Raw genomic sequence first — 24907 nt, 5'->3', positions numbered from 1 at the left:
AATCCCTTGCACTCTAGTTATCTTCAAAATCATTTTTACACTCCTTATGTTCAATAATCTTTGACTCAACTACTACAATTTTTTATTCCTCTTAAATCAAAAGCTCTTATATTTGTTGTATGTTGTTCTCGAATGTTCCAGTTAATTTGTTTCTAAGGTTTAGTTTCCCCTATTTGTTTGATGTTGACTTCTGGATGAATTCAGCAGTTTGACTTGTGGATGAATTCAGCACTTGGTCAATGAGGTCTTCGTATGCTTCGTTAGAGAATGATAGGTGTCTAGCTATCTCTTTCCACTCTCCCTTCACATGTTCTTCACTGAAAATCTTCCTTACCTCCCAACGATGGTTTTAGCTTTTGCTCTATGCAAGGCTTGGACTGTCCATCGAAACTTGTTTAATTTCTTTTCCAATTCTCTCAATATTGTTCATTGTTTTCTTTATGTACTTAGCTGAAGTGATCTTCTTGTTGAGTCTTTCGTCACTTTGTAATCCCTTGGAATACAAATCTTGTCTTTGTTAGGCTGCATAGGCATTAATTCTCAAAGATACACCTCATATTGGTGTCATGTTCCTGTTCTTCTAGTCATTTCCTCTCTTCATACCATGCAGTATTTTTGCCTCCATTGCTCCTAATGCCTCAGGTTATGGTGCCTCAAGTAACAGATAAGGCAACTTCCCCTTGTTCTCCAACACATCCTATCACTGAGGAATTGGAATGTTCAATAGGCCCCTCTAAGGGGTAATTAGTGCAAAATATTGAAGAAATAGAAAACAAAGTTGTATAGGTTGAGTGAAAGTCAAAAGCTCAGAAAAAGGAAAATTTTCAAACAATTCTGTATTATTTAAATGAAAAGGTAGATGTTAAATTGGCTAGTATACATTCTTTGTATTCTTTATCCTTTGAAGCAGTGCACAATTTTGACCAAGATAAAGAGATCACTAGGTCGTTATTTGACAAATAGGTTCAGAGGGCAAATCAATTGAGGATAATTAACCTAGGGCCAAACCACCATAAAAAAGAGGCCTCTGAGGATTCAGCCCACAGTTAGTTTTGTTAATGCAGGAATATTAAATATTGCCAGAGCATATAGAAGGTAGGATGAGAGAGATAATTAATAGTTTTAATGGAATGATAGACTTTCTCCTACCATGCATCACAGAGCAGAATGGGAAGGTCAAACCCTTGCAGGCCTGGCAAGACCAAAGCCAAAGCAAACATTGAGGACCAGGTTGCTGCAATTTAAGAGGATCTTGATGCAAGTAATTTGGAAAGCAGTATGGATAAAATCATCAGCACTAGTGCATTTTTAAAAGTGTTGAAAGGGAGGTGAAACAATGTGTTGTCAAATAGACCCCCTACAAGAAAAAGGCTGATGAGGTAATAAATTTTGACTGGCCTACTAATGACAAATATGCTGACTGGGTCAAGATGTACGCTGCAGATTTGATAAATCACAAGTTAGTCCCGCACTACTGAATAAGCCAACATGACATAAGTTTTGGCATCTGTTGTTGCATTTTACCTTTTTGGGCTAGATGTGCAATCACGAGTTTCAGAACCAGATCCTCATCAAGGGATGTGGTGCCAGAAGTTGTACCATGACGAATGTTCCCTTCATGCAGCTGCTACTTTTGTCCTCTTCTGCAAAGTGGTCTTCTAATGGAATTGTAATGTGTGTCAAACAAAAATATGACACTCGTGACTTCTCTAACTCAAAGCTTGTTGCTACCTGTGTATATATAGGGAATTCACGGCCAGGAGAAAAGGATTCCTAACTATACTAGATTTCATTTTAGTTTTCATGTCTATGTCCTGTGAGTCTAGATCCCAAAGTTAAGTTAGGTCCCAGAGTGAAGTCTAGGTGCAAATAAGCACAATTTGTAAGGCATTTTACAGAGGAAAGAACATCAAAGGATTGTGTGCCTCTTTCCTGCAGGTTTTAGTTTATGAATTTTATTTGTTAAATGACAGAATAGCTTTTCAAAATTAATGAAAATATCTTTTCTGACTCATGTCTCCCCTTAATGTTTTCTTTTTCTTTTTTTAAATGATCTAAATCAAGGATTCATTTCATTTAGTGCATTGTTATGATGTATGCAGTTTCTATTTGTGCTTTCGTTCAAAGAATCAATTAAATGCTTGAATAACACTTGCAGATTCTTAGGGTTTACACAAGGATAGTGATAAGTAGTTTGAATCTAATTGTAGTTGAAAAATGTTGCAAGGCAACATTATCTCAGAACACTGAGCTATTCCATTTAATTTTGTTGTGTTGCAGTATATATTTCATAAATTTGCTGCCCAATGGATTAAGGCACTGGTCATTATTTAAAGTCTTAGTAGGTCTATGGGTTTATTTCACTTACTTTACTGCAAAATTTGATAAATCGTGTTATATCTTGTTAAGTTGATGTTGTTGTTGTGTTATCTCATGTTCCATTGTAGTTTGGGATCAATGGATTACTAGCCCTTTTCCAGTATTCTCCTAGCAAAATTTGATAAATCATGTTATATCTTGTTAAGTTGATGCTGTTGTTGTGTTATCTCGTGTTCCATTATAATTGAGGATCAATGGATTACTAGCCCTTTCCCAGTATTCTCCTATCTATGTTGAGTCTTATATGAGAGATCTATTTGTTTATGTTTCATGTTCTTTGGTGCAAATATTTTAATAGAATTCAAGGATTACCATCTCGGGTGTTGTAAAGCCAAAAGTGCAGAAAGGTAGAGTTATCCTTGTCATTTAGTCCAAGAGCTACAGATTTCTAATCATTGGAGTTTGCTTCTCCATAGGCCATTAAAGGATCATCTTGGTTTCTATCTTTAGAAAACCCTCTATCCGAGGAACCAACACAATCATTCATCAAATGCAGAACAGTCACAAGAATTCATGCAAGTGGTACTCGATTATTTGTACAATACGAAATATATAGCCAAGACCAACACATGGATCTGATCTCAAATGCTAGGTTGGATGGCCTACATCATAGTGATTATCATTGGAAAACATATTACAAAGCAATCATGTCTCAAGGGCCATTCTCATTATTTAAGGTGGCTTCCTCTAATAAGAATTGACAATATATAATTGCTCTGCTCAGAAAATATCTTATAGCTATTAGAATAATATTTGCATATATAATTTAATGGTCAATAATGTATTTTTAGTTAGATTATATTTGTTTCTAATTTAGTCTTCAACATTCAATTGTTTCTTTAGGAAACATCCACAAGGTAATTGCGTATATATGCATGTTTCATTCTTTCAATAGAAGCAAGTAATTACCATTGTATCATGGTATCAAAGAAGTAATCTAATCTTAGGCAACAAAACCCAAAAAAACTTGTAATTTGTTTTTGACGTGAGATTCCTCTAATCTTTGTTGCAATTTTCAAATTTTGAGAGTTTGTTTGAAGAGGTTATTATGTGTTTGTTTGTGCAAATCAAACTACGCATTTCATCTGCCATTGTGTGCATTTTTGAGGCATCGCTTCCATGCATTTTACACCAGTGCAATGTAGAGATTTTTTTCAACCTGCGGTTTTGGAAGTCATTTTTGCATTTATTCTTCCAAGTTTGCAAACAAAATCATGTCATTTGTGCACAATTTGTGACTTCAACACACAATGCCATTGCTTGTTGTTTCTAGCCCACACATCCTCTTTCTTGGGGGTGTCCTCTACATTTTGCCATCCCAAACTTGTAATTTTTCTTCCCTTTGCATTCGCAACCCACATTTTAATCACAAATTACTTCATATTTCTCAAGCATTGTTTTTCTCTACCCTATGGTTACCACTTTCTTTGTCACATTTTTCGTATGCAACACTAGTTTTGTATTTTCTTGAAGACACTTGGTTTCAATAATCATCTATAATCTCTAACATGCTAGGGTTTCTATTTTGGACCTTTTTTCAAAGCCAATTGTGGAAATTCACAAATCTTTTGGTTGGCATTTTGAACTAGGGTTTTGGTTGCAAATTATTTTGTGACCTAGGTTTTGCAGATATATCCATGTTTTTTAGCATGTTCATTTATTATGCCTTGAAAGTCATGCTTAAAAATCTACCTCTATTTTCTATCCATTAGAATCTCTGCCTCGAGTTTCGTGCAATTAAAATTAAGCCACTTCGATTTCACCTCATTTGTTGCACCTTGAAAAGCATAAAAGATGGCTTCTTTGACTAGCATAATGTTTGAAGGTGGTCTAAAGTTTAATGACCTTAACTACAACACATGGAAGTAGCAAATGAAGACGACTTTTGAATATCAGTGCCCTAACCACAGTTTTCTAGGCACGTCTGCTCATTTTACAACAATAGGTCCAGATCAAGACAATTTTGATGAGTCGAACCAAAAAGTTGTGATGCTCATTAAATTGTCATTCACTAACGATTGGCTACTCAAGTACTCTCCAGTAAGTCTATTATTGCAATATGGGAATTTGAAATCTATACATGAAACATTAGATAAGAGTTGTGTGTTCGTTTGAAAGAATACGCCTTTCTAGACCATGATGGACATTTGTGATCAGTTCAAGGCAATTGTTTAGGTGATGGAAGAAGATATGTTAGTAAACACTCTAAAAAGTCAACCAAAGTCAAACGAACACTTTACTGAGACACTCAGCATTACATCAACTAATGTTGATTTGAAGTTTCCAGATATTTGCACCAAACTTTTGCAACAAGATCGATGGAGACAAACATTTGATAGCGGTGCTAGTACATCATCCAAAAAACAAGCTTTCACAACAAACTCCTCTACTAAGGACAAAGGGAATAGTCAGTTCTTAGAAAAAAGGCCCAAGTCAATCCCAAGACAGATCCAAGAAGAACATTCAATAAAATTATTGCCACCAATATTGGTGACGCGAAGAAAGAATATTAGCATTGATTGGCTTCTGAACAAAGGAAGCAAGGAGGGTCTTATCCAAAGGCCAAGGTAGCAAAGCACATTAAGAAATAGACTCCCTTCTATGCCTTTAAGGCCAAACGACCAATTGATCACACCAAATCATCTATCTAGTACATCGACTCAAGTACTTCTCAACACTTCACTCATCATTGAGATTGGCTCACTGACTATGGAACATTTTACTAATTCTGTTATTTATGGAGGCAGCAAAGAGTATACTATAGTTTGCAAGGGAAACCTACAGATTCAATCATTTTCTTCGATGTATTCTATGTTCCAAGCATGGAACTCAACCTTCTCTCTATCAATCAGCTTATGAGACACTCTCCTTGGCTACATATGGTATTCAGTTGCACAAATGCAGTATTGTTGATTGCAAGACATATGTGTGATGTTCCCAAATTCATTTAACTCCAAAGAAACATGCACTGGATCATGATAGGCATACAAGGTGAGATGTACGATTGGGCCAAGTTGGTGTACGGACTGCTTGGGTCGTACGGTAGATGCTTGGGACGTTGTAAGTGCTTTCCTTGGAGGACATACAATAGTATATGAGGGTTGTATGGTTGAGGGAACAACTGTTGGCCGTACGAGGAAGGCAATATGGGTCGTACGAGTTGATGGTGTAATGGTCATACTATGAGGAGGTGGATTGGTCGTACAGTATGTTAGAGTAAAGGTCGTATTGTAAGATGAAGTAAAAGTACAAATGTGGAGTTCTCAGACCGTTTGATAGGGTAAGGTTGCAGTACGGAGGAAATGGGCTTTGTGTTGTGGGAAGGGGATGGTGTACGGCTAAAGGGAAAACTCAATCATGCAATCCTAAACTTAGTGTTCCAAATTCATCAGATAAAACCAAACAATAATGGAGATTAGAACAAAAATAACCTTCAATTGATATTTGCCAAAAGATGGTGCTCTGCTTTGCTAGATCCGAGCGAAGTATTACATGCAACAGAATAGGGTGAGGGTTGAATCCAACCCAAACCGAAATAGCCAAATAGGGAAGATCTTTCACTTCTGAAATGGCAAATAATAGAGAATCCCAATGGGAATTTGCAGTACAAAGAAATATAATCCAAATCACATACCAATGACTACCTACCTATGTTACCCGAGGATGCGTTTTCGGCAAAAATTGACCCCGTCCCCACATCGGAAACTTTCGGAAACCTTTCCCTTGGCTGTCCCATAAAATTTATGTTTTAGTTTTGATAATTTCTTTGATTTTCACTCTCATGTGAACTCTAAAGTTAAATTATTTAACACAAACATTATATGTTAAGGTTTTATAATTTATATAAGCATGTGTTATCTATGTTTTTATATGAATATTTAAAATTTCCCTGTATATTTTAAATTTTCCCTACTTTTTATTCTGAGAAAAAAAATCCGTCCCGGAAACCCATTTCCCTATCCCCACGTCCCCCGTCCTAGAAACCTGGGGTAACATAGCTACCTCCAAGCCATGCTTAAATACCCATAGGGAAAATCTTTCCAAGGGTGTACAAAGATAGCCAACGGCTACACATACCTACGGAAACAAAAACAAAAATGGGTCTAAGATATACTAAATCAATCAACCCATTAGCAATAGTTTGATCAATTAATTTATATTATGACGGGAACATTTCAGTCCTCCCATCCCAAATTTTTCTTGTCTTCAAGAAAATGCAATGTCAAATGCTAAAGAATGTGCTCTCCCTCCCACGTCGCGTCGTCTAATGCCCAAGTGTCTCCAATGTACCAAATATTCCTTCACCGTGCGATTCTGCAGGGTTTTCTCACGTATTTTAATGATCTCAGCAGGTTCCAATATGAGCTTCCTTTTTTCATTGAGCAGCAGAAGGACTGCAGCTACCATGACATTCTGTCTCACGGCTTTCTTCAAGAAGGAGACATGAAAAACATTATGAATATGGCTCCCCTCTAAAAGTTCCAACTCATAGGCAACTTCACCGATGCAGCGAACTACACAACAAGGGTCATAAAATCGTGGCTTTGGTTTTTCTTTCCCACTTTCCTTCAATGAGGTTGATTGTTGGTATGGCTGATGTCTAAGATAGACCAAGTCTCCCACTTCGAATCTTCTCTCTATTCAATGTTTGTCAACGTACATCTTTTGTTGATTCTATGCTCACTGTAAGTTTTCCTTCAAGCATCTCAGGATGTCATGTCCCTCCTGAAGCTAGTCCCTCGCCTTTGGTGCGCAACTATCACCCACTACTATGCCAATGAATGAAAGGGGTTTGTACCATATAGTGTTTTAAAAGGTGTCATCCCGATGGAAATGTGGTAAGTTGTATTGTAACAATATTCCCCTAAATGCATCCATTTGACCCACACTCGTTGTTGTGCCGAAACGTAGTTCCCAAAGTAGCCTTCAAGCCACATGTTCACAATCTCTATTTGTCCATCTATCTGAGGGTGGTAACTAGTACTTGGCGACAATTATGTTCCTGCTAGCCGAAACAGTTTAGTCCAGAAGACACTAATGAATTGTCTATCCCGAGCACTAATAATGTTTCGAGGTAACCCATGTAGGCGAAAGACTTCTCTAAAAAATAGATCCATTACCTGTGCGGCCTAAAAATTTGGGGGGATGGCGAAGAAATGTGCGTACTTTGTCAATCTATCAACCGTCACTCTGTCAACCACCACGAAAATACAATCCTTTTTCGTTCACCTTGGGAAGTCCACTAATAAAATCCATTGAGATACTTTCCCACTTCTGTTCTGGAATAGGTGGAGGTTCCATTAACCCAGCAGGTGGAGTATGTTCAGATTTGTTTTGCTAGCAAACCATACACTCTCTTACATACTACAATAGGTCACCTTTAAGACCTTTACATGAAAACCTCTCCCTGAGACGTCTGTAAGTTTTGAGGAAGCCCAGGTGTCCTACCAAGGGTTAGTCGTGTACCTCTTTCAAAATTTTCTACTTCAGTTTGGATTATGGCACTAAGTATATTCGATTCTTATAGTAAATGATGCCATCCACCACTTTGTATCGATCATCCTGGGTGTTGCCATCCTAGCTCACATGCAAATGTGTTTTTGGAATATTCCACCAACAAATGTGTTTTCTAGTTAGCTAAAATCTAGGTCAGTAAGCAGATGGCATGTTTCCTAGACAAAGCATCTGCAACTACATTGTTCTTTCCCTTCACATATTCAATATCAAAATCAAAATCTTGAACTTTGCTTACCCATTTTTATTGCCTCTCGTTCAAGTCCTGTTGCTCCAGAAATTATCTCAAACTATTGTAATCCGTACGAACAACAAACTTTCCACCCACCAAAAACTACCAAAACTTGGTCACTGCGTATATGATGGCCAACATCTCTTTGTCATAAATAGAATATAAGTGCTTTGTTTGCATAAGCTTCCAACTCTCAAAAGCTATGGGGTGCCTATCTTGCATCAGCACCATGCCAATGCCTTCTTTGGATGCATTACAATCCAGAATGAAAGGTCAAGTAACACAAGTACGGGACAAGTGTTCATTACTTCTTTCAATTTATCAAAAGTGAGTGACGCCTTTTCATTCCACCAGAAGCAGCCCTTTCTTGTCAGATTTGGTAATGGTACGCTTGAGCTGAGAGAATCCTTTTACAAACCTCTGGTAATAACTGCACAGTCCAAAAAATCCTCACAACTCCAAGACTGTTTTTTTTTTTTTTTGGGGGGGGGGGGGGGGGGTGTAAATCAAGGATAGCCTGAATCTTCTCCTAATGAACCTATACTCCATATTTACTAACAACGTGCCCCATGTACAATATTTATGTAATACCGAATTCACACTTGGTTCGATTGGCGAACAAAGATTGATTCTTCATGGTCCGTAGGACTTCATCCAAATGCTTCAGGTGCTCTTCTTATGTCTCGTTATATATAAGGATATAGCAGATCCAGATGTTCCCAAATTCCTTTAACTCCAAACAAACGTGCACTAGATCACGATAGGTGTACAGGGTGAGATGTATGATTGGGCCAAGTTGATGTATGGACTGCTTGGGTCGTACGATAGATGCCTAGGATGTTGTACCATTCTTTCCTTGGAGCCCATACGGTAGAATATGAGGGTCATACGGTTGAGGGAACAACTGTTGGCCATACGGAGAAGGCAATATGTGTCATAGGAGTTGGTGTAATGGTTGTACGGTGAGGGGGTGGGCTGGTCGTATAGTATGATAGAGTAAAGGTCGTACGATAAGATGAAGCAGAAGTACGCATGTGGAGTTGTCAAGCCATTCGATAGGGTAAGGTTGTAGTACGAAGAAAATGGGCTTCGTGCTATTGGAAGGGGGTGGTGTATGGCTTAAGGGAAAACTCAATCATGCAATCCTAAACTAAGAGATCCAAATTCATCAGATAAAACCAAACAATAATGGCGATTAGAACACAAATAAACTTCAATTAATATTTGTCAAAAGATGGTGCTCCGATTTGCCAAATCCAAGCGAAGTATTACATGCAATGGAATAGGGTGAGGGTTAAATCCTGCCGAAACCAGAATAGCGAAGTAGGGAAGATCTTTCACTTCCGAAATGGTGAACAACAGAGAATACCAACGGGAATTTGCAGAACAAAGAAATATAATCCAAATTGCATACCAACAACTACCTACAAGTGGTGCTTAAATACTTGTCGGGAAAACCTTTCTGAGGGTGTACAAAGATAGCTGACGGCTACACATAGCTATGGAAACAAAAACAAAAATGGGTCCAAGATATACTAAATCAATCGTCGCAGTAACAATAGTTTGATTAATAATTTATTTTATGACGTGAACATTACAATGTGCTCTGTAATGCCCCCAATTTCTAGGGCTGAACTTAATAAATAATACCTATTAAAATAATAATAAATAAATACACTAATATTGTAATTTATTGCTTAATATATTTATCAAATTGATATAATATTATATTATATCAATTGATATATAATGGTACTATGCAAATAGTATAATATAATATAACTACTTGTATTAGTAAAACAATATAAAAGAATTCCTAAATAAATATATCATTCATAGTAATAAATCTATTATTATTATTATTATCTGATTATTATAAACATATTGGTACGTAATATAATGCATAACATATACATTTAGTAATAAATCTTATTAGCCTATCTTAAATATATATTATAATTAAAATATAAATATATGCTAACCAAACATTTTAATATAAACAAAACCAATATCCAATATGCTAAATGTAGACTTATGAATAGTCACAACTTTTAACTTATATATTAGAGAGGAAGATTACACAGAATAGGAGGGAGGATTATCAAGTATGAAGGAGATATATTTTGGAACTGAATAATTATATACAGAGAAGCATATACAAAAGAAGACGGAATAGACCAGGCATCCTTGAATTGGGAATCCTATCCAACAGCAATAGGGCGAGGAATAAGACATATGGAGACAATATAACGGAGAGTAGGAGGGAAAGGCTAATTCGGATGCCAACTAGATCGATGACGATGAGTTTGATGAGCATTTGGAAAGACATCTGGGTAGAGAAAATCATATGAGTACGACTGGAAATACTATTAAAAGCTATGTTAAGTATGAATCACTAAGATCTTAGTGAGAGAAAGTATAGCCAGCCAATGACTGGAAAGAACTGTGGCATCACTAATGGGAATACCAGAGACGGTGTTATGAGTATCATGGTAATATATATAACAAATTCGACGATGATATAAATGGTACTTAGTGTCAGCAAAGAATAGATGATGGGTACAAACAGTGAATAAGGAAGGTTTGAAGAGGAGTGGATTGGAATCAACACAAACACACTCATATCTGTGATACTGAGATCTCGATCAGGATTGTCAGCTGCCAAGAAAAATCAATATACTAAGCATTTAGGAAAGAAATTAATTCCGCGTTGAGTCAACAAAGATACTCTTAAATCATAGACTCACAGGAAGATATATTGCCCGTGGACCAGAGTATGAAAATGACAGAAGACAATCGACAACCAATGATATCAACTAAATCTGATCAATTAGAGGAAAACATAGAAGTTAGCGAAGAATCAGAATAGTCGTTCAAGCTACAGGTCAGCATGGTGACACTCAAACAGGAAGTCAAAAATCTAATCAGGGAATGAGTTGATTGGAGGTGCCCTGCAACATTCTGGCACACACATTCAGGAGAATTCTCAGGCCATTACTATAATCATCATTATCACTACCAGTGAAACTTAGATAATTATCCAGTTAGCAAGAACTGCTCCATTATTAGTATTTTTCCTACCATTGATCATATATAATCACTGTCATGACAAACATAAAACATGATATAGAATCCACAGAAGCTTGGAGACTGGCAACATCCAACACAGAGTATCATCAGGCAGATAACAGTGAGCACAGTACTAGAAAATAGTAAATCAAAATTTTCTCATCATCTCTGCAGCCACCAAGCAAAGAGCATAAAGGGGAGACTCATTTATAGGCATCAATTGAAGAGGATACCAGTCAGCAGCAGAGGGCTTGAGCTGTGAATTACATTGCTTATATAATCAAAATAGTGAATCAAAAGAAAACCACCAATGGACACCAGCATCAGTCTCTGAATAAATATTTTGTTATTCTAAGTTATACAGTGGCAAGTTGATCACATGACAAGGGGATATTTCAAATACAGATTATAATCTACCCTTGATATTAATCATAAGGAGCTAATAGCAATCCCCATTTGATTCACCAACTTTTCTATAACCTGAAAACATCTCCGCCATGTCAACAAGTTCATTAGTCATTTTGAATAAAGACTTTCCAAACATAATTCACTCATTAAAGTGTTAAATTAGAAAATATTTTTACAAGGGACATTACATGCTCAAGTTGTTCTTGGTATTGAGGATCATGGTCTTTACAGACTTATTGACACTAGTGATATTCATGAGCATGCCATGGAAGCCAAAAATTCTTCCATCAAAAAGTTCTATCATGAGCAATATGGGCATTTTAGCAGAAATTGTCTCTCTCAATTAGTTCAGGAGGATCCAGTTGTAAATTTCCTGAGATTCAAACTCAAAATCATGCCTTTGTAGAAAACAAATCAGGGTAACAAATAATAACTCTTAGATCAAACAATGGAGAGGAATTTTGTTCTTCTGATTTCTACATCTCGCATAAAGTATCCTAGATTCATTGGTTTCACAGACAAATGAACTAACAACAAACAGTAGGTGGTAGCTCTTTCCTCAATTGAAGCAGAGTATCAGTGAACTAACAAAGCAGCTTCTGATGTAGTATGGCTTTGAAAGACACTTTCTGACATGCACACATCTCAAGCAGGTCCTTGACAAAAAAGGGTTGCTCAAACATTCCAAAAATTCAGTCTTCCATGAGCAAATCAAGCATGTTGAGCTTCACTGTCATTAAACCTTGTAGAAATATAGCTCAGCACAATGGCAGTATGTTCCAATCAAGGATCAGACTGTAGACATTTATATAGGTCTCAGGGCCCAGAAAATTTGTAAATTTAGGGGGCAACTTGGTGTAGTTGACAAACCGACCATCAAGCAAAGGTATTAGCATAAAATTAAAATATTTGCATATATAATTTTATGGCTAACAATTTATATTTAGGTAGATTAGATATGTTTCTAATTCAGTCTTCAATGATCAATTGTTTCTTTAGGAAACATGAAAAATGTATTCTCTATATATGTACATTTCATTCTTCTAATAAAATCAAGTAATCACCATTGTAACATTAGCACATATGGCTGTGACTTTTGAGCTCAATGAGTTTGACCTCTTTGCCCATGAAAAGATAACATATGCAGAAAATCTAGACCAAGCTTGGAGGCACGAATTGTCTGAGAGATCTACTTCTGTAACAAAATGAAGCTGCCTTGGTTTTATCGCAAACAACAATCTCCATCATTAGTTGATCCTCTATCAAATGACGACATTTATTCAATCAATAAAGAATTGAGCTGTTTGGCAGTACAACATGAGCAAGAATTAAAAGAAGTACAACGAGGCTGGAATTTGAAAATTCTTTAATTAATCAAAAGACCATTTACAAGTATGTAGTGGGCAAGGAAGGGATTTCTTTTGTAATTGATTTTCAAGGTTCAATTACGTTCAGAATAGGAGAGAGACTCTTCAAATTGACAGCGGATCTTTAGGTAAAGTATTTTAGTGATTTATCAGATTAGAAAAACGTTTTGGTGAAATTCTAGACATTTCTTATATTCTCATACAGACTCTGTAAAACTGATATGTAAAGAGACTTTTGGCTCTGTAATTGGAAATTGAATACAGAAATTCAGTGTATTGTGGATCATCATTTCTGAAATTGTGCATTGTTATTGTGTTGAATGTGCAATGGTTTTCTTTATCATATATGTTATTTCATTGCTGTGAGAGATATTGGCAACTTTTGTCTACCCATTTGCTCATCACAGAATGATCTTTTTCTTATTTTGGAAATATTCTGGTGATGATTTGAGATAATTACGTAGGATTTGTGTTAAGTAAATAGTTGCTTGTAAGACTATGTACCCACCCTTCATTAGATATAATCATCTTTGCTGCTTTCAACTTATAAGCGTACCCCATTTTATTCCAAGCTTATTTTAAAAGGGAGCTCCCCATTTCAACAGGAGAAGAAGATTGCTTGCAATCAATCCAACAGCCAATAAGTTTTCCCAATAGGGCAAGTTACATATACAAATTGCTGGCAAAAATCTATGCACCATGCATGAAGATCAAAAAACAAAAGATAAAAAAAAAAAAAATTATAGCAAAACCCTTAGAAATCAATGAATCTGATGAGGGTACTGAAATTGGCACTTCCAAACCCAAAATATTTGGAGCTCAAATCTTACAGATCAACCCACAGGATTTTGCAGCAAAATCTGTTTCAAAAACAATCCAAATCCAATTCCAGGGCTTCATAAATTTGGTAACATGGTATTATTTCAACACAAAGTTACCGAACCGGCACAGGCACATATATAGGCATGTTTTGGGTACGTAACATCCCAAAATTTAATCCTAGTTCAAATTGCCTACAGATTCAACTAGGTTAAATGATTTTCTTGCCAAAAACATTCATAATTTCTTGCAACAAACTCAAGCAATTTCATTACTCAACCTAGCAGCTCAGAGGCACATTACGAGTCGTTTTAGTTTTTTAGCCATGAAAAGACTTAAAGTGCAACCAGAAAAGCAACATAACAACTTTTGGGTGATGCATGAAGGAAGAACAGCTAAGTGCAAACAACAAAGGGGAGAAAGGAGGTTAGCTATATTCTTCTTACTCATCAGCGAAAATTACATGGCATTGAAATACTTGCAATGCACCCCGCTCTCATTGCAAGTGCATAGTTAGTTTTGCATTCTTGTCAACTTTTTAAAGTGTTGAATGCTCATGCAAATGGAAGAATTGATCTCAAACTACCTTTCTGGTGGCCCCCAAAACTGCAACTCACTTTAACATTGTGCGGCAAAAGATACAGTTTAAGAATTAAAATAAATCAGCTTTGCGTACAAGTATTTAAAACATATTTATATTATAATACTTTAGTTATGATATTATTAATATTTTTAATATTAATATTATCATTAAATTATATTTAAATATATATATTTATTAGTTATCTGTATACATTATTTCGTAAAGTAAACTAAGATAGATTCATAACCATTTTATATTTATTTATATTATATAATTTAAAACATTATTATATATTTAAAACATTATTATTATTATTATTATATGTTTTTGAATAAACAAACCCGGAATATATAACCAGCCCCTAACAAGATTGTCATAACACATCAAACCCACATACCTGCACCAACCTCAATTCAGTAACTTAGTCAATACATGTGAGACTAGCATATTTTATAATTTCACTTGTCGCAACATTTGATAAGCAAGCAAATGATTATAAACAGTTAAAACCACACTTCAAGGGTCAACTTACTTTGTTATTTACTTGCTGGCTAAATGTAGCAAGTTGGCAAATACTTATAAACATTTAAACCCACATTTCCACCCGGGCAGCTACCTGTGGACCCTTTAAATAGCAGTTCCACATATAGTATCTATGCTCATGTCTTTATAAATTATGAATTAGAGAATAGGAAACTAGATCATATATAAGGTCCCTGTAATGATACCCTTTCAATAAATCTATTCTTCATAAGAGTCAGGTCAAGGGAGAGCATTTGGACTAATCCCTTAAAACCTGCTGTTTATGAAAATACTTCTCTCCTACTAATGTATGTTTTGTCTGATTATATATCCCTTGAAATAACAGTCAGAGAAGTACATCACTGAATTCTTAGTATAATGAGTAGTACAATTCCTTGTTTATTAGACTCAAACTTAATAATTATTGGTTAGGTATTAAGTCTACTGATTAGGTGATTAAATTGCTAGCTATAATTGATCCTGGGATAATCTATAGGCTTCCACAAAACATACTTCCTAAAAAAATTGCTCCAATATTAGCTTGGCATTTTATTAATATCTATGGTGCAATAATCTATCTTGGAACAGAGGTGAAATATTGGTTTTTTATCTTCAGTGCTCAGAATACTAATTCTCTCATCAATATTGAAAATAACCATTCACTGTAAACTCAAACTGTATATGATTTCTACTTCATCAAAGGGGCTGATTTGAAACTTGATCTCCACACTGGTTTTTTTTGCTGGTGGTACCCCCTGATGATTGGATTAAATTCAGCATAGAATGCCATATTATAGATGAGGATGGATATTACTTATGTTCTCCATCATTATATCATGTATTACCTATTCTCCGCAGAGTTTCCTGGACGGGGACAGGGATGTGTTTCTGGTAAGAGTACCAGTTAAGGCCAAAATTTAGGGGACAGGACCTCAGGGGACGACAATTAAAAACGTAGGAGATTTTTTAATATAGAGAGACAATTCAAATATGCATACCATAACATTGATAAACCATTCACCATAGATTTTGGAAGATCAATACATGGAAAATTATTAAATGACAAAAACTGAGTACTTCCATTATAACAATATCACATACATAAATAGCAAAAATCAAAATGCCTAAAGGATTAAAGTATCATGAATGAAATCATAATGAAATAAAGAGAAGTCCAACTAATTAGTAGTAAATACTAAATGTAATCTTTCCTCACTGCTGCTGGTGTTCTATGTTTTCTTCTTCCTCTTAGCAAGTATGTCAAATCTAAAAACAAGTAGAAGAGTTTAGTGTTTTAGTATTTTAACGGACCAGATATGGTTTGCATATCTTTATAATTTCTTTAAGACAACTAGGGGCCCATGTGGACAGCAAATTTTTTTTTAAATGATTTTGTAGGGGTGTTCTTTTGCCTTTACCGGACTGGCTGGAAAAATGAAATAGCCAATAGTTGCGGGGACGGATAGAGGACAGCAAAGCCATTCCCGATGCTGCTGGTCGTCCCCAAATTTCCTACAAAAAAACGTGACTGTTTCGGGGACGTTTCTGAATTTGAACAAAAGGAGACTGGCTCTGGGGACAGCAAAAATTTGTCCCTGCATCCTCGTTTCATCCCCGGGATAGGTACGACCCCAAAATCATAGGGGACACGTCCCTCTAGAACATTGTATATTACAAATTAGAGTCTTCATGGAATGAACCTCAAATTTCCTCCTCCATTATTTGAGATCTTTCTTCCCTACTCACTCGTATGTTTTGGTTGTAGACCTCCGTTGATGTTAATTTCCAATTGTGCCCACTCATATGCCTCCAGAATATGAATGATGTGATTTCTATATGTGATCTTTAAATGTGAATGTGATCTTGTGTATAGGATCTTAGTATGCTTCTGACTTCAAGGCTGTGAAAACTCATTTTGCAATTGAATAGAATATATTTGATATTATTCTCATATGTAATCGCTATTATAGTCTCTGCTGAATTGTGATCTTCATGTTTTCATTGTCAACGCAAAATATAGATTGATCAAGTTATTATGGAAATGGCCAAAGCTAAGTCGGTCTGCCAAATTATAGTATATGTTCCCTGTCCCTTTTTCCCTTTGAGAATGGACCCAAGTCATATTGTATATGTTCAACATACCCTTTGGTATGGGACATGACTCCTTCACTTATACAATGGCTTTAGTATATCGTTTGTATATTATTATTTATAGTGTTTAGCAAATATGTGTATTAGTAATAAACAATATGACTGTATAATAATATCCATATAATGTTGTATGAATAGTATTATATTATATGATAATACTATGGTTTTTGATATTATATACTATTTTATTTTTAATTATAATCATAATTATTTTCAATTCATTACAATGAATTATATTATATTGTCTTATTTATTTTTCTATTTTATTATCTATTATTTCTCTTTTATTGCTATGTATTTAGTGATAATTTATTATCATTATATAATGATATTAAATAAATACTATTATTTATTATTGAATCTATGTTTAAGAAGGGGACATCACAGGATATATATCCATGTATTTTAATTACAATTATATTTTTTATTTATTTATTAGTAATTATTAATATAATTCTTCGTTACTATAATAACAATCTAACTGATTATATGTATAATGTATTATTATTTATTATTTATTATTTTATTCAATTACTGATTTAATTATGTATTTTCTCATTATTTAATTGTTTAATCTTATATTTATTTCCTATCATCGTTTAATTTTGTTTTGAAAAGGGGACATTACATCCACAGGCAGGGAATGGTGCTGACTTATACAAGGTCTTTCTTGCACTGCTTTATGCCCAACTTACTTGAGATAATAGAAGTGTTATTTGTGAAATTTTAGTGTATTCATTGCTGACATGAGTTTTTATTCTTAATTTGTCCACCGACTGTGATGGAGCCACAAAATTTTGCCTCCGTTTGGAACATAATGTTGGATATTTATGATATAAATCTGAAAGATGCAAAGGTAAAGAGGGAGTAATTCTAAGATAATGTTGGATATTTATTTCCCATCATCATTTAATTTTGTTTTGAAAAGGGGACATTACATCCACAGGCAGGGAATGGTGCTGACTTATACAAGGTCTTTCTTGCACTGCTTTATGCCCAACTTACTTGAGATAATAAAAGTGTTATTTGTGAAATTCTAGTGTATTCATTGCTGACATGAGTTTTTATTCTTAATTTGTCCACCGACTGTGATGGAGCCACAAAATTTTGCCTCTGTTTGGAACATAATGTTGGATAGTTATGATAAAAATCTGAAAGATGCAAAGGTAAAGAGGGAGTAATTCTAAGATTGCAAAATCTAAATATAAGTTATCATCTCTTAGATTCAAGTGGAGGTGATTTTGGTGCTGCTTACCATGCGATATTTCAATGAGAGAAGGCAGCCATAAGGAAAATGAATATGCAGACCACAAAAAAAGTTCTTACCTGAACTTAAGGTTCTTACACATATTCATCACTTGAACCTGAAGCCAGAGGTGCGTCACCAATACTACCTACATCTCTAGTTGGAACATTTGGACATTCCCCCTAAAATACATTCGATTTGGAGATGTCTCTCCTATGGTGGATGCTTATGTATTTTAAGCTGTTTTTATGAAATGGCTTCAACCAATGAATCATTATTCTGAATATGATTGATAGATCAAACATGGATGACTTATTAGCATGAAACATTGATAAGTGATGAATTATTACAGTGCAGCTCCAGCATAATGAAGGTTACTGTCAAAGCTATGTTACAGAGATGCAGAGATATAAGCATCAAACTTTCATTAGTAAATAGAATAAATATTAATCAACTTTCATGATAAAATCCCGCCATGTGTAGGAAGGCTATGAAGATGTTATGATTTAATCTTGAAAATAATTGCAATCAAAGAGTACGGAATTGTTTAAAGGATGAGCAACGATTTAGTCCCTACATCCACAAGAAAACAAATATGGACCAAGAGATACTTTATTATCCATACTTAGCGGACACCAGGAGTTAGCGGATTGAAGCTTCAACAGCACAGTAGAGATCATTAGAGTCAGAACCAATACCATTACTGGCATCTAAACAAGACAAGGAGCATAAAGCAAGGAAGATTACTGCCAATGATAATTTGTTCAAAAGGTTAATCCTTCACATACAGTGCCCCTAGAAGTCAGAAGGTCAATAAAAAATCAAGCATAATAAAGAATGCACGGTGACAAAGAACAGTGAGTGCATATCAGAATATTGTGTATGAAGCGATTGGAGTTTCTACGCATAAATAATGAAGACAAGACAACAACTGTCTTCAAACTATGATTGTTTCCAAAATAATGAAGTAGCCAACAATTCATGAAATTACTACATTTTCTATATACCATTGGCGCTGTCAGAACCAAGGAAAATATATGGTAGAACAATGCCTTTGACGCACGAAGCAATAACAATGAGAAATAGATGAAAGTCATCGAGCACTCCCAAGGTGCCTCTGTTTTGGCTTGGTTAAGAGATTCATTTGACAATGATCATTATGAGGATGAACATCTATCAGTATCAGTAAAAGGACGAGTATACTTGGCCTGAGTAGAAGCATGTATATATCCATCCACAAACAGGACCTGAGTTATTGTATGAGACAACGGTGCTAAGGATACCATCAGGGGTCGAATTGAATAGGAGACGGATTGCATACGTAAATTCCGTCAGTCGTGAATGAACAGATGTTTCGCCTTTTAAACTTCATGCTCCCACCACAGTTAGGTCTCAAAGCACTATTAAAACATTTTGATGATACTTTATTGTTTCTTGCAGGTTGAAAGACCCCGTGTGGACTTAGAAGATGGAAGCAGTCAAATAGGAACATTTTCTTGAATCAAGCACTTCCAGATGATAATCTATTGAGGGCGTGTCATTCATGCTGAATATGTCACAGTTAATGGAAGAGCCCGGTGATTCTAAATATGCGAAGGAGGAAAGGTTTGCCTAAAATTGGAGCATAGGATTCTCACATATGGAGCAATTTATTCAAACCATTTAGGCCACCACGTAGGAAAAGTATAGACAAAGTTATAAGAATGCCCTCCATATTAAATCAAAATTATATCCAAGTTTTTAGTTATTTGTTAAGAAAAGGTGCAAATCTTTGAAAGGCACTCGACACCCTTCTAATTCTATAAATCTGGAAGCAAAAGATACAATTCATATGTATTTCCAAAAAAAATTGCATACTTTGTACTATACACACTATTGTCATATTATTCTTTCAACTAGAAAAGAAATGGAATTTTTGAACTAAGCTCATGGATGTTGGATTATTGAATAAATTTTTATGCTATTTTCGAGTCACACTGCACTAGATTGATCTGGATTGATCATCTATAAGGAGTGGCTCTAGTGTGCTTATTTCCAGCATATTATGTAAGCATAATTATTTATTTTAAGTTCTAGAGTTGAAATATTATTAAGTTGTGTCCTTTATAATTATTTTAAATTCTATAAATAATTTATATGATAGATAAGTGGACAAGGACAATTATAGCATTTTAAAATCAAACATCATAGATATAGTGGAATACTTAATTGTTCCTATATTTGTGTTCGGTTTGTCTCCTAACCATAAGAGTAAAATACATTCTAAAGTTAAAATCAAACATCATAGATATAGTGGAATACTTAATTGTTTCTATATTTGTGTTTGGTTTGTCTCCTAACCATAAGAATAAAATACATTCTAGACTATTTTAAAATCACGTCCATATATTTGATATGTTGTTTTTTGATTACTAAATTGTTTGACTAAGGTGTATAGAACTTTATAAAGTTGTACATTTTAAACTTATAATACTGACTCTATCGCCCTTTTAATTTCAGCACTGGTCTTTATGTTATTCATAATTCATAATCCATACGCTGACAATTATTTCATATCTTTTCTTTGAAGAATTAATATATTCATTTGTTCCAATCATCTATAATAATTATTTTTATTTAGAACACCTTCAAATTCATACATTCATTTAGTATTATCAATTCATAATTTGCAAGTTTGAAGTTTTCTCTAATCCTTATCATTAGGGAAACTTCTATTACATTCAAATTCTAATCGATCTGTTATAAGTATCTTGGACTGGAGTGATTTGCTCAAAATCAGGTGCACCTGCCTTGGCCTTGCAAAGCCAAAAGCACAAGGAACTCAAATCACATTGTTCAATTCCGTCAAGTTGGCCATGACCAATTGGATATCCCAGCATCAAGTTGGTAAGACTTGTAGGATTCCAATCTGCGGTTTTGGGAACCAACAAACTGTTTGTATCAAAGTGTGGAGTTTCAGTTGCTATCACAAACCTTGATAGCAAATCGCAATGCATCTACACTTACTCTATTTACAATATATCCAATCTAATGATACAAGCTAAAATTACCAAACTACCAAGCAAACCCATGCATTGCATACTATTAAATCAAAAGGCTCATTCGATAGATATCACAGAGTGACTCCATCAAACAAAGAATACCACAACTAGAAAATGCAAAAAATCAAAGAAAGACATGGATGGCATATCTTCAAATACTATAGCAATTGTTGTATAAATGAAATTGTTAAGGCAAGGAATAAGAATTATAATAAAACAAGCTTGCAGCATTTGCTTTCCTTGAGTTAAAGTTATTAAGGTAAAAGTTATTTTATAGGTTTTGAATGCAGTTTGCTTGTATGAAAAATTCAATCTAGGAGGTGTCTCTAAACTATGCTCAATGATCTTATTGTGTATATTAAAATTAAAAACGATTGTTTATGTATTGGCACAAGCCAGCACACCAATTTTGCATATGAAAGCCCCTTTTAAAAACAAGAGGCTAAATATACACCTTAACTTATATGTATATAGCTTCAGATATACATTTCATAGGTTAAGGTGATTGTTTATGTCCCAGCCTAAGCCAGCACACTAATTTTCCATAAGAAACCCCTTGGTAAAACAAGTGAATGATTTATACACCTTATCTTATATGTATATAGTTTCAGGTGTACACTTTCATGTGTTTTGACCTCATCATTGAACTCAGAAATATGCTGGGCCATACCAACCTAGCTAAACCCTCCGAGGCAGGCAATGAGATTGACTGATACCATTTGGAAAAATATTCTTGCAGTAAGGGTTTTCTGACTTCCATGTTGAGAAATACTTTAAAAGTTATGGTTTAGAAACACAACTGTGCTATGCAAGGTAAGAAACCCATGTAGTGCAGTAGAAGAATTGTTTATAAATTTTAGAAAGTAATAAAAACCCCAACAAGAAGAAACCAACAATTAATGCACACATACAAATTTAAGAAATAATCTAATTTCATATCTTCATATATCCTCAAACCACATGTCTCTATCTCAATGTTGATATGAAACAAAGAGCATCAAAAATATTATATTTGTCAATTAAAGGCAAGAGGGAATGTGTTTTCTAGCAAAAGATATCACATAATGTGAAATGACTTGCTCAAAAATAGGTCATGTAAACGATCAAAATTAGAAAATTTGACAAACAAAAAATAAAACATATAACATCAATGCAACCAGGAAATGATTAACCACTCGTCAAATAATTCAAGAGGAAAATTTGATGTTAAGTTCACAAAAAGAAATTCAATCTTATGATGTCATCCAAGCATGAATACTCACCATGCAAGTTCATGACTCTCTCGCAATGAACTCAATCTAATTTAGTAAAGGAGAAAAAGTATTAAAAAAAATGAGGAAAGACAATATTTATTTAATTATTTATTAGTATATTACTAATGGCATACCATTACAGGCTGATGTTGCAGCTGGAAAAGCTGGCATGTTAATTGCTGCACACATGAAAGGGAATTGTTCCAGTATCAATCCACTAAATAAAATATTTGAAAAATTAATTCATATTTGAAAAAAAAAAACTCGAGTCCAATAAGACAATCATGTTAATGTTTTAATATTTCAAATAACAAGAGTGTTTATTTACAAACAAAAGACAAACACGTGACCAGAAGTCAAACTTTAATAAAACTGATTGATTAATTCCAAAAAATCAATTCAAGAGCCAACCACATGCACATTTATAAACCTCAAATGGAAGTATTCCAGGTTTGCACTGGCATTCCATTTATAAAAACTACTACAGTGCAAAAACTCTTCAAGAAAAATAACCAAATTCCCATCTTCCAAGCAATAAGAACATTTTTAGAACTGTACTTCAACAGTCCAGAATGTAGAACACCTACACAGTGCAGAGGATGTATACTAAAGACTTTTGTAAACCTACATTTCACATATAAGTAATTGACAGAAACTTGAAGCTGAAGGAAGACAGCTATATTCAAGCACAAAGGCAGTATACAATAACTAGACATAGAAATTCCTGAGAAAAATCAAATGACAACAGCAAAAAAAACGTTTTATGACATTAATTTACACTAAGACCCTAGGATGTAAGCTAAGGTTGCAATTCATTATCTCAAAAGAATACAGCAATTTATATTGGAAAGCTTAGAGTATAATTCATTCGGAATAGGTCATGCAAATGTCATATTAACTATATTTACATTAGTCATGCACAACCATAACAATAAAGAGATAATAACATTCACAAAATGTTTCTGTCATTGATCTGAAAGTAGATTGATACCTTTATTGCAAGATGAAGGTGTTGACGAATGAGAAAAATGAGGCCAAGGAGCAGCAATATTATCATTTAGGTCACATGTGAAACTTATCCCAGAAGACTTGTCAAACATAGCATCTGAAGGCAAACTTCGAAGAAGACAGCCTGCATCTGAGATAAAAATTTGAGTCACTGAATCAAAACATTCATTTAAATGAATAAATTTATTTTTAAGGAGGACTACCACAAAATTACATCACATAGCTCAAGACAAGCAAAATAGATTACCATGTAACCATTCACAATGTTGGCTATATCATAAGGAATTTTAATGCAATTTTACATAATTGGATGCTAAATGCAAATCTCTTTCCCATTTTACAATGCATCAAATTATAGTAATGATTATCTTGCAGACACATATTATTAGATTGTAAATAAACTAAATACAGCTGAACTTGAACTATAATTCAGATATATTAAGCAACAATTAGTACCTTGAGATCCGAAAGCTATCGTACAAAGATGGGGGCCCCAATCACAGTCACAACACAAACAGAAAAGGATCAGATTATAACAAATATGACTCAAGTTATAGAAATCTAAAATGATATGCACCAGAAATATCAGATTTTGATGAGCCAATTTGAAGCTTCAATAAAAATATGCAGCATTACTATATTGTGCTTATTGAGAGGAAAATTGTAAACAACCTTGAAGAGAGAAATCCTTCAGGTTTACATGACAAAGAATGTAAATGTTCTCTGTAATATTCTTTCTCTGAAGCATAACACCAAGAGAGGAGGCACAGTCGAGAGCTTGCAGATTTGTGATGAGGCTTTGCTGTTGAACTCCAGAGATATAACTGTCCAGTGTCGTACAACATTTTGATTCATTTTTTAAGGCCTGAGAACAGTCTTTGGCCACCTCTGAAGGATCTGGGAAATCTAAAGGACAGACTGTGGATTCAAAATAGCAAAACAGCTGTTGTTAAAATAAAGTGCACTTGATCAAGAATAAAATACTAGAGACCAATGGTAGATAAAACATTCATTGTGTGTGGAATTCAACCCTCGTCAATAAGCTGACCATATGAAAACTAAAATAATTTAAGCTGCTTTAAAAGGATATAATTGCTTTCAAACCAGGTTCAGAATCCAAGAAAGTACTGTTGAACATTAAAAAGCAATTTGGCCAAGATCTTTCCTTGTGAACAAATTCTAAATGCATTGAAACTCAACAAAAAAATATCAGTTGCAAACAAGAGCTGCCCCTGAAGACCTGTCTGCCAAAGAACATCTAAAAAGGGAGAGAACACCATTTTGCTCAACATTCAATAAAACATGAAACTAAATT

General features: G+C 34.6%; 1 protein-coding gene across 3 annotated transcripts in view; it reads right to left on the bottom strand.

Annotated features, from left to right (window-relative positions):
• Nucleotides 1-24907, bottom strand: part of LOC149572306 (putative GPI-anchored protein At1g61900) — a 109816-nt gene that overhangs the window by 31964 nt on the left and 52945 nt on the right. Inside the window, exons 4-8 of one of the 3 annotated variants that reach the window (XM_089813517.1) lie at nucleotides 24265-24510; nucleotides 24049-24063; nucleotides 23576-23722; nucleotides 22719-22763; nucleotides 22593-22629 (exon numbers count right to left, since the gene is read on the bottom strand). In XM_089813517.1, the coding sequence (XP_089669643.1) occupies nucleotides 22625-22629; nucleotides 22719-22763; nucleotides 23576-23722; nucleotides 24049-24063; nucleotides 24265-24510 (458 nt within the window). In that variant the 3' untranslated portion in view covers nucleotides 22593-22624. Of the gene's footprint in view, nucleotides 1-22592; nucleotides 22630-22718; nucleotides 22764-23575; nucleotides 23723-24048; nucleotides 24064-24264; nucleotides 24511-24907 lie in introns of those variants that run through there. The other 2 variants (XM_089813515.1, XM_089813516.1) reach the window with 2 other exon arrangements.

This window comes from Cupressus sempervirens, chromosome 2, assembly GCF_028749045.1.
Source record: "Cupressus sempervirens isolate cs-2001-9-10 chromosome 2, ASM2874904v1, whole genome shotgun sequence".
Lineage (NCBI taxonomy): Eukaryota > Viridiplantae > Streptophyta > Pinopsida > Cupressales > Cupressaceae > Cupressus > Cupressus sempervirens.
This window is presented reverse-complemented; position numbering and strand designations above follow the sequence as displayed.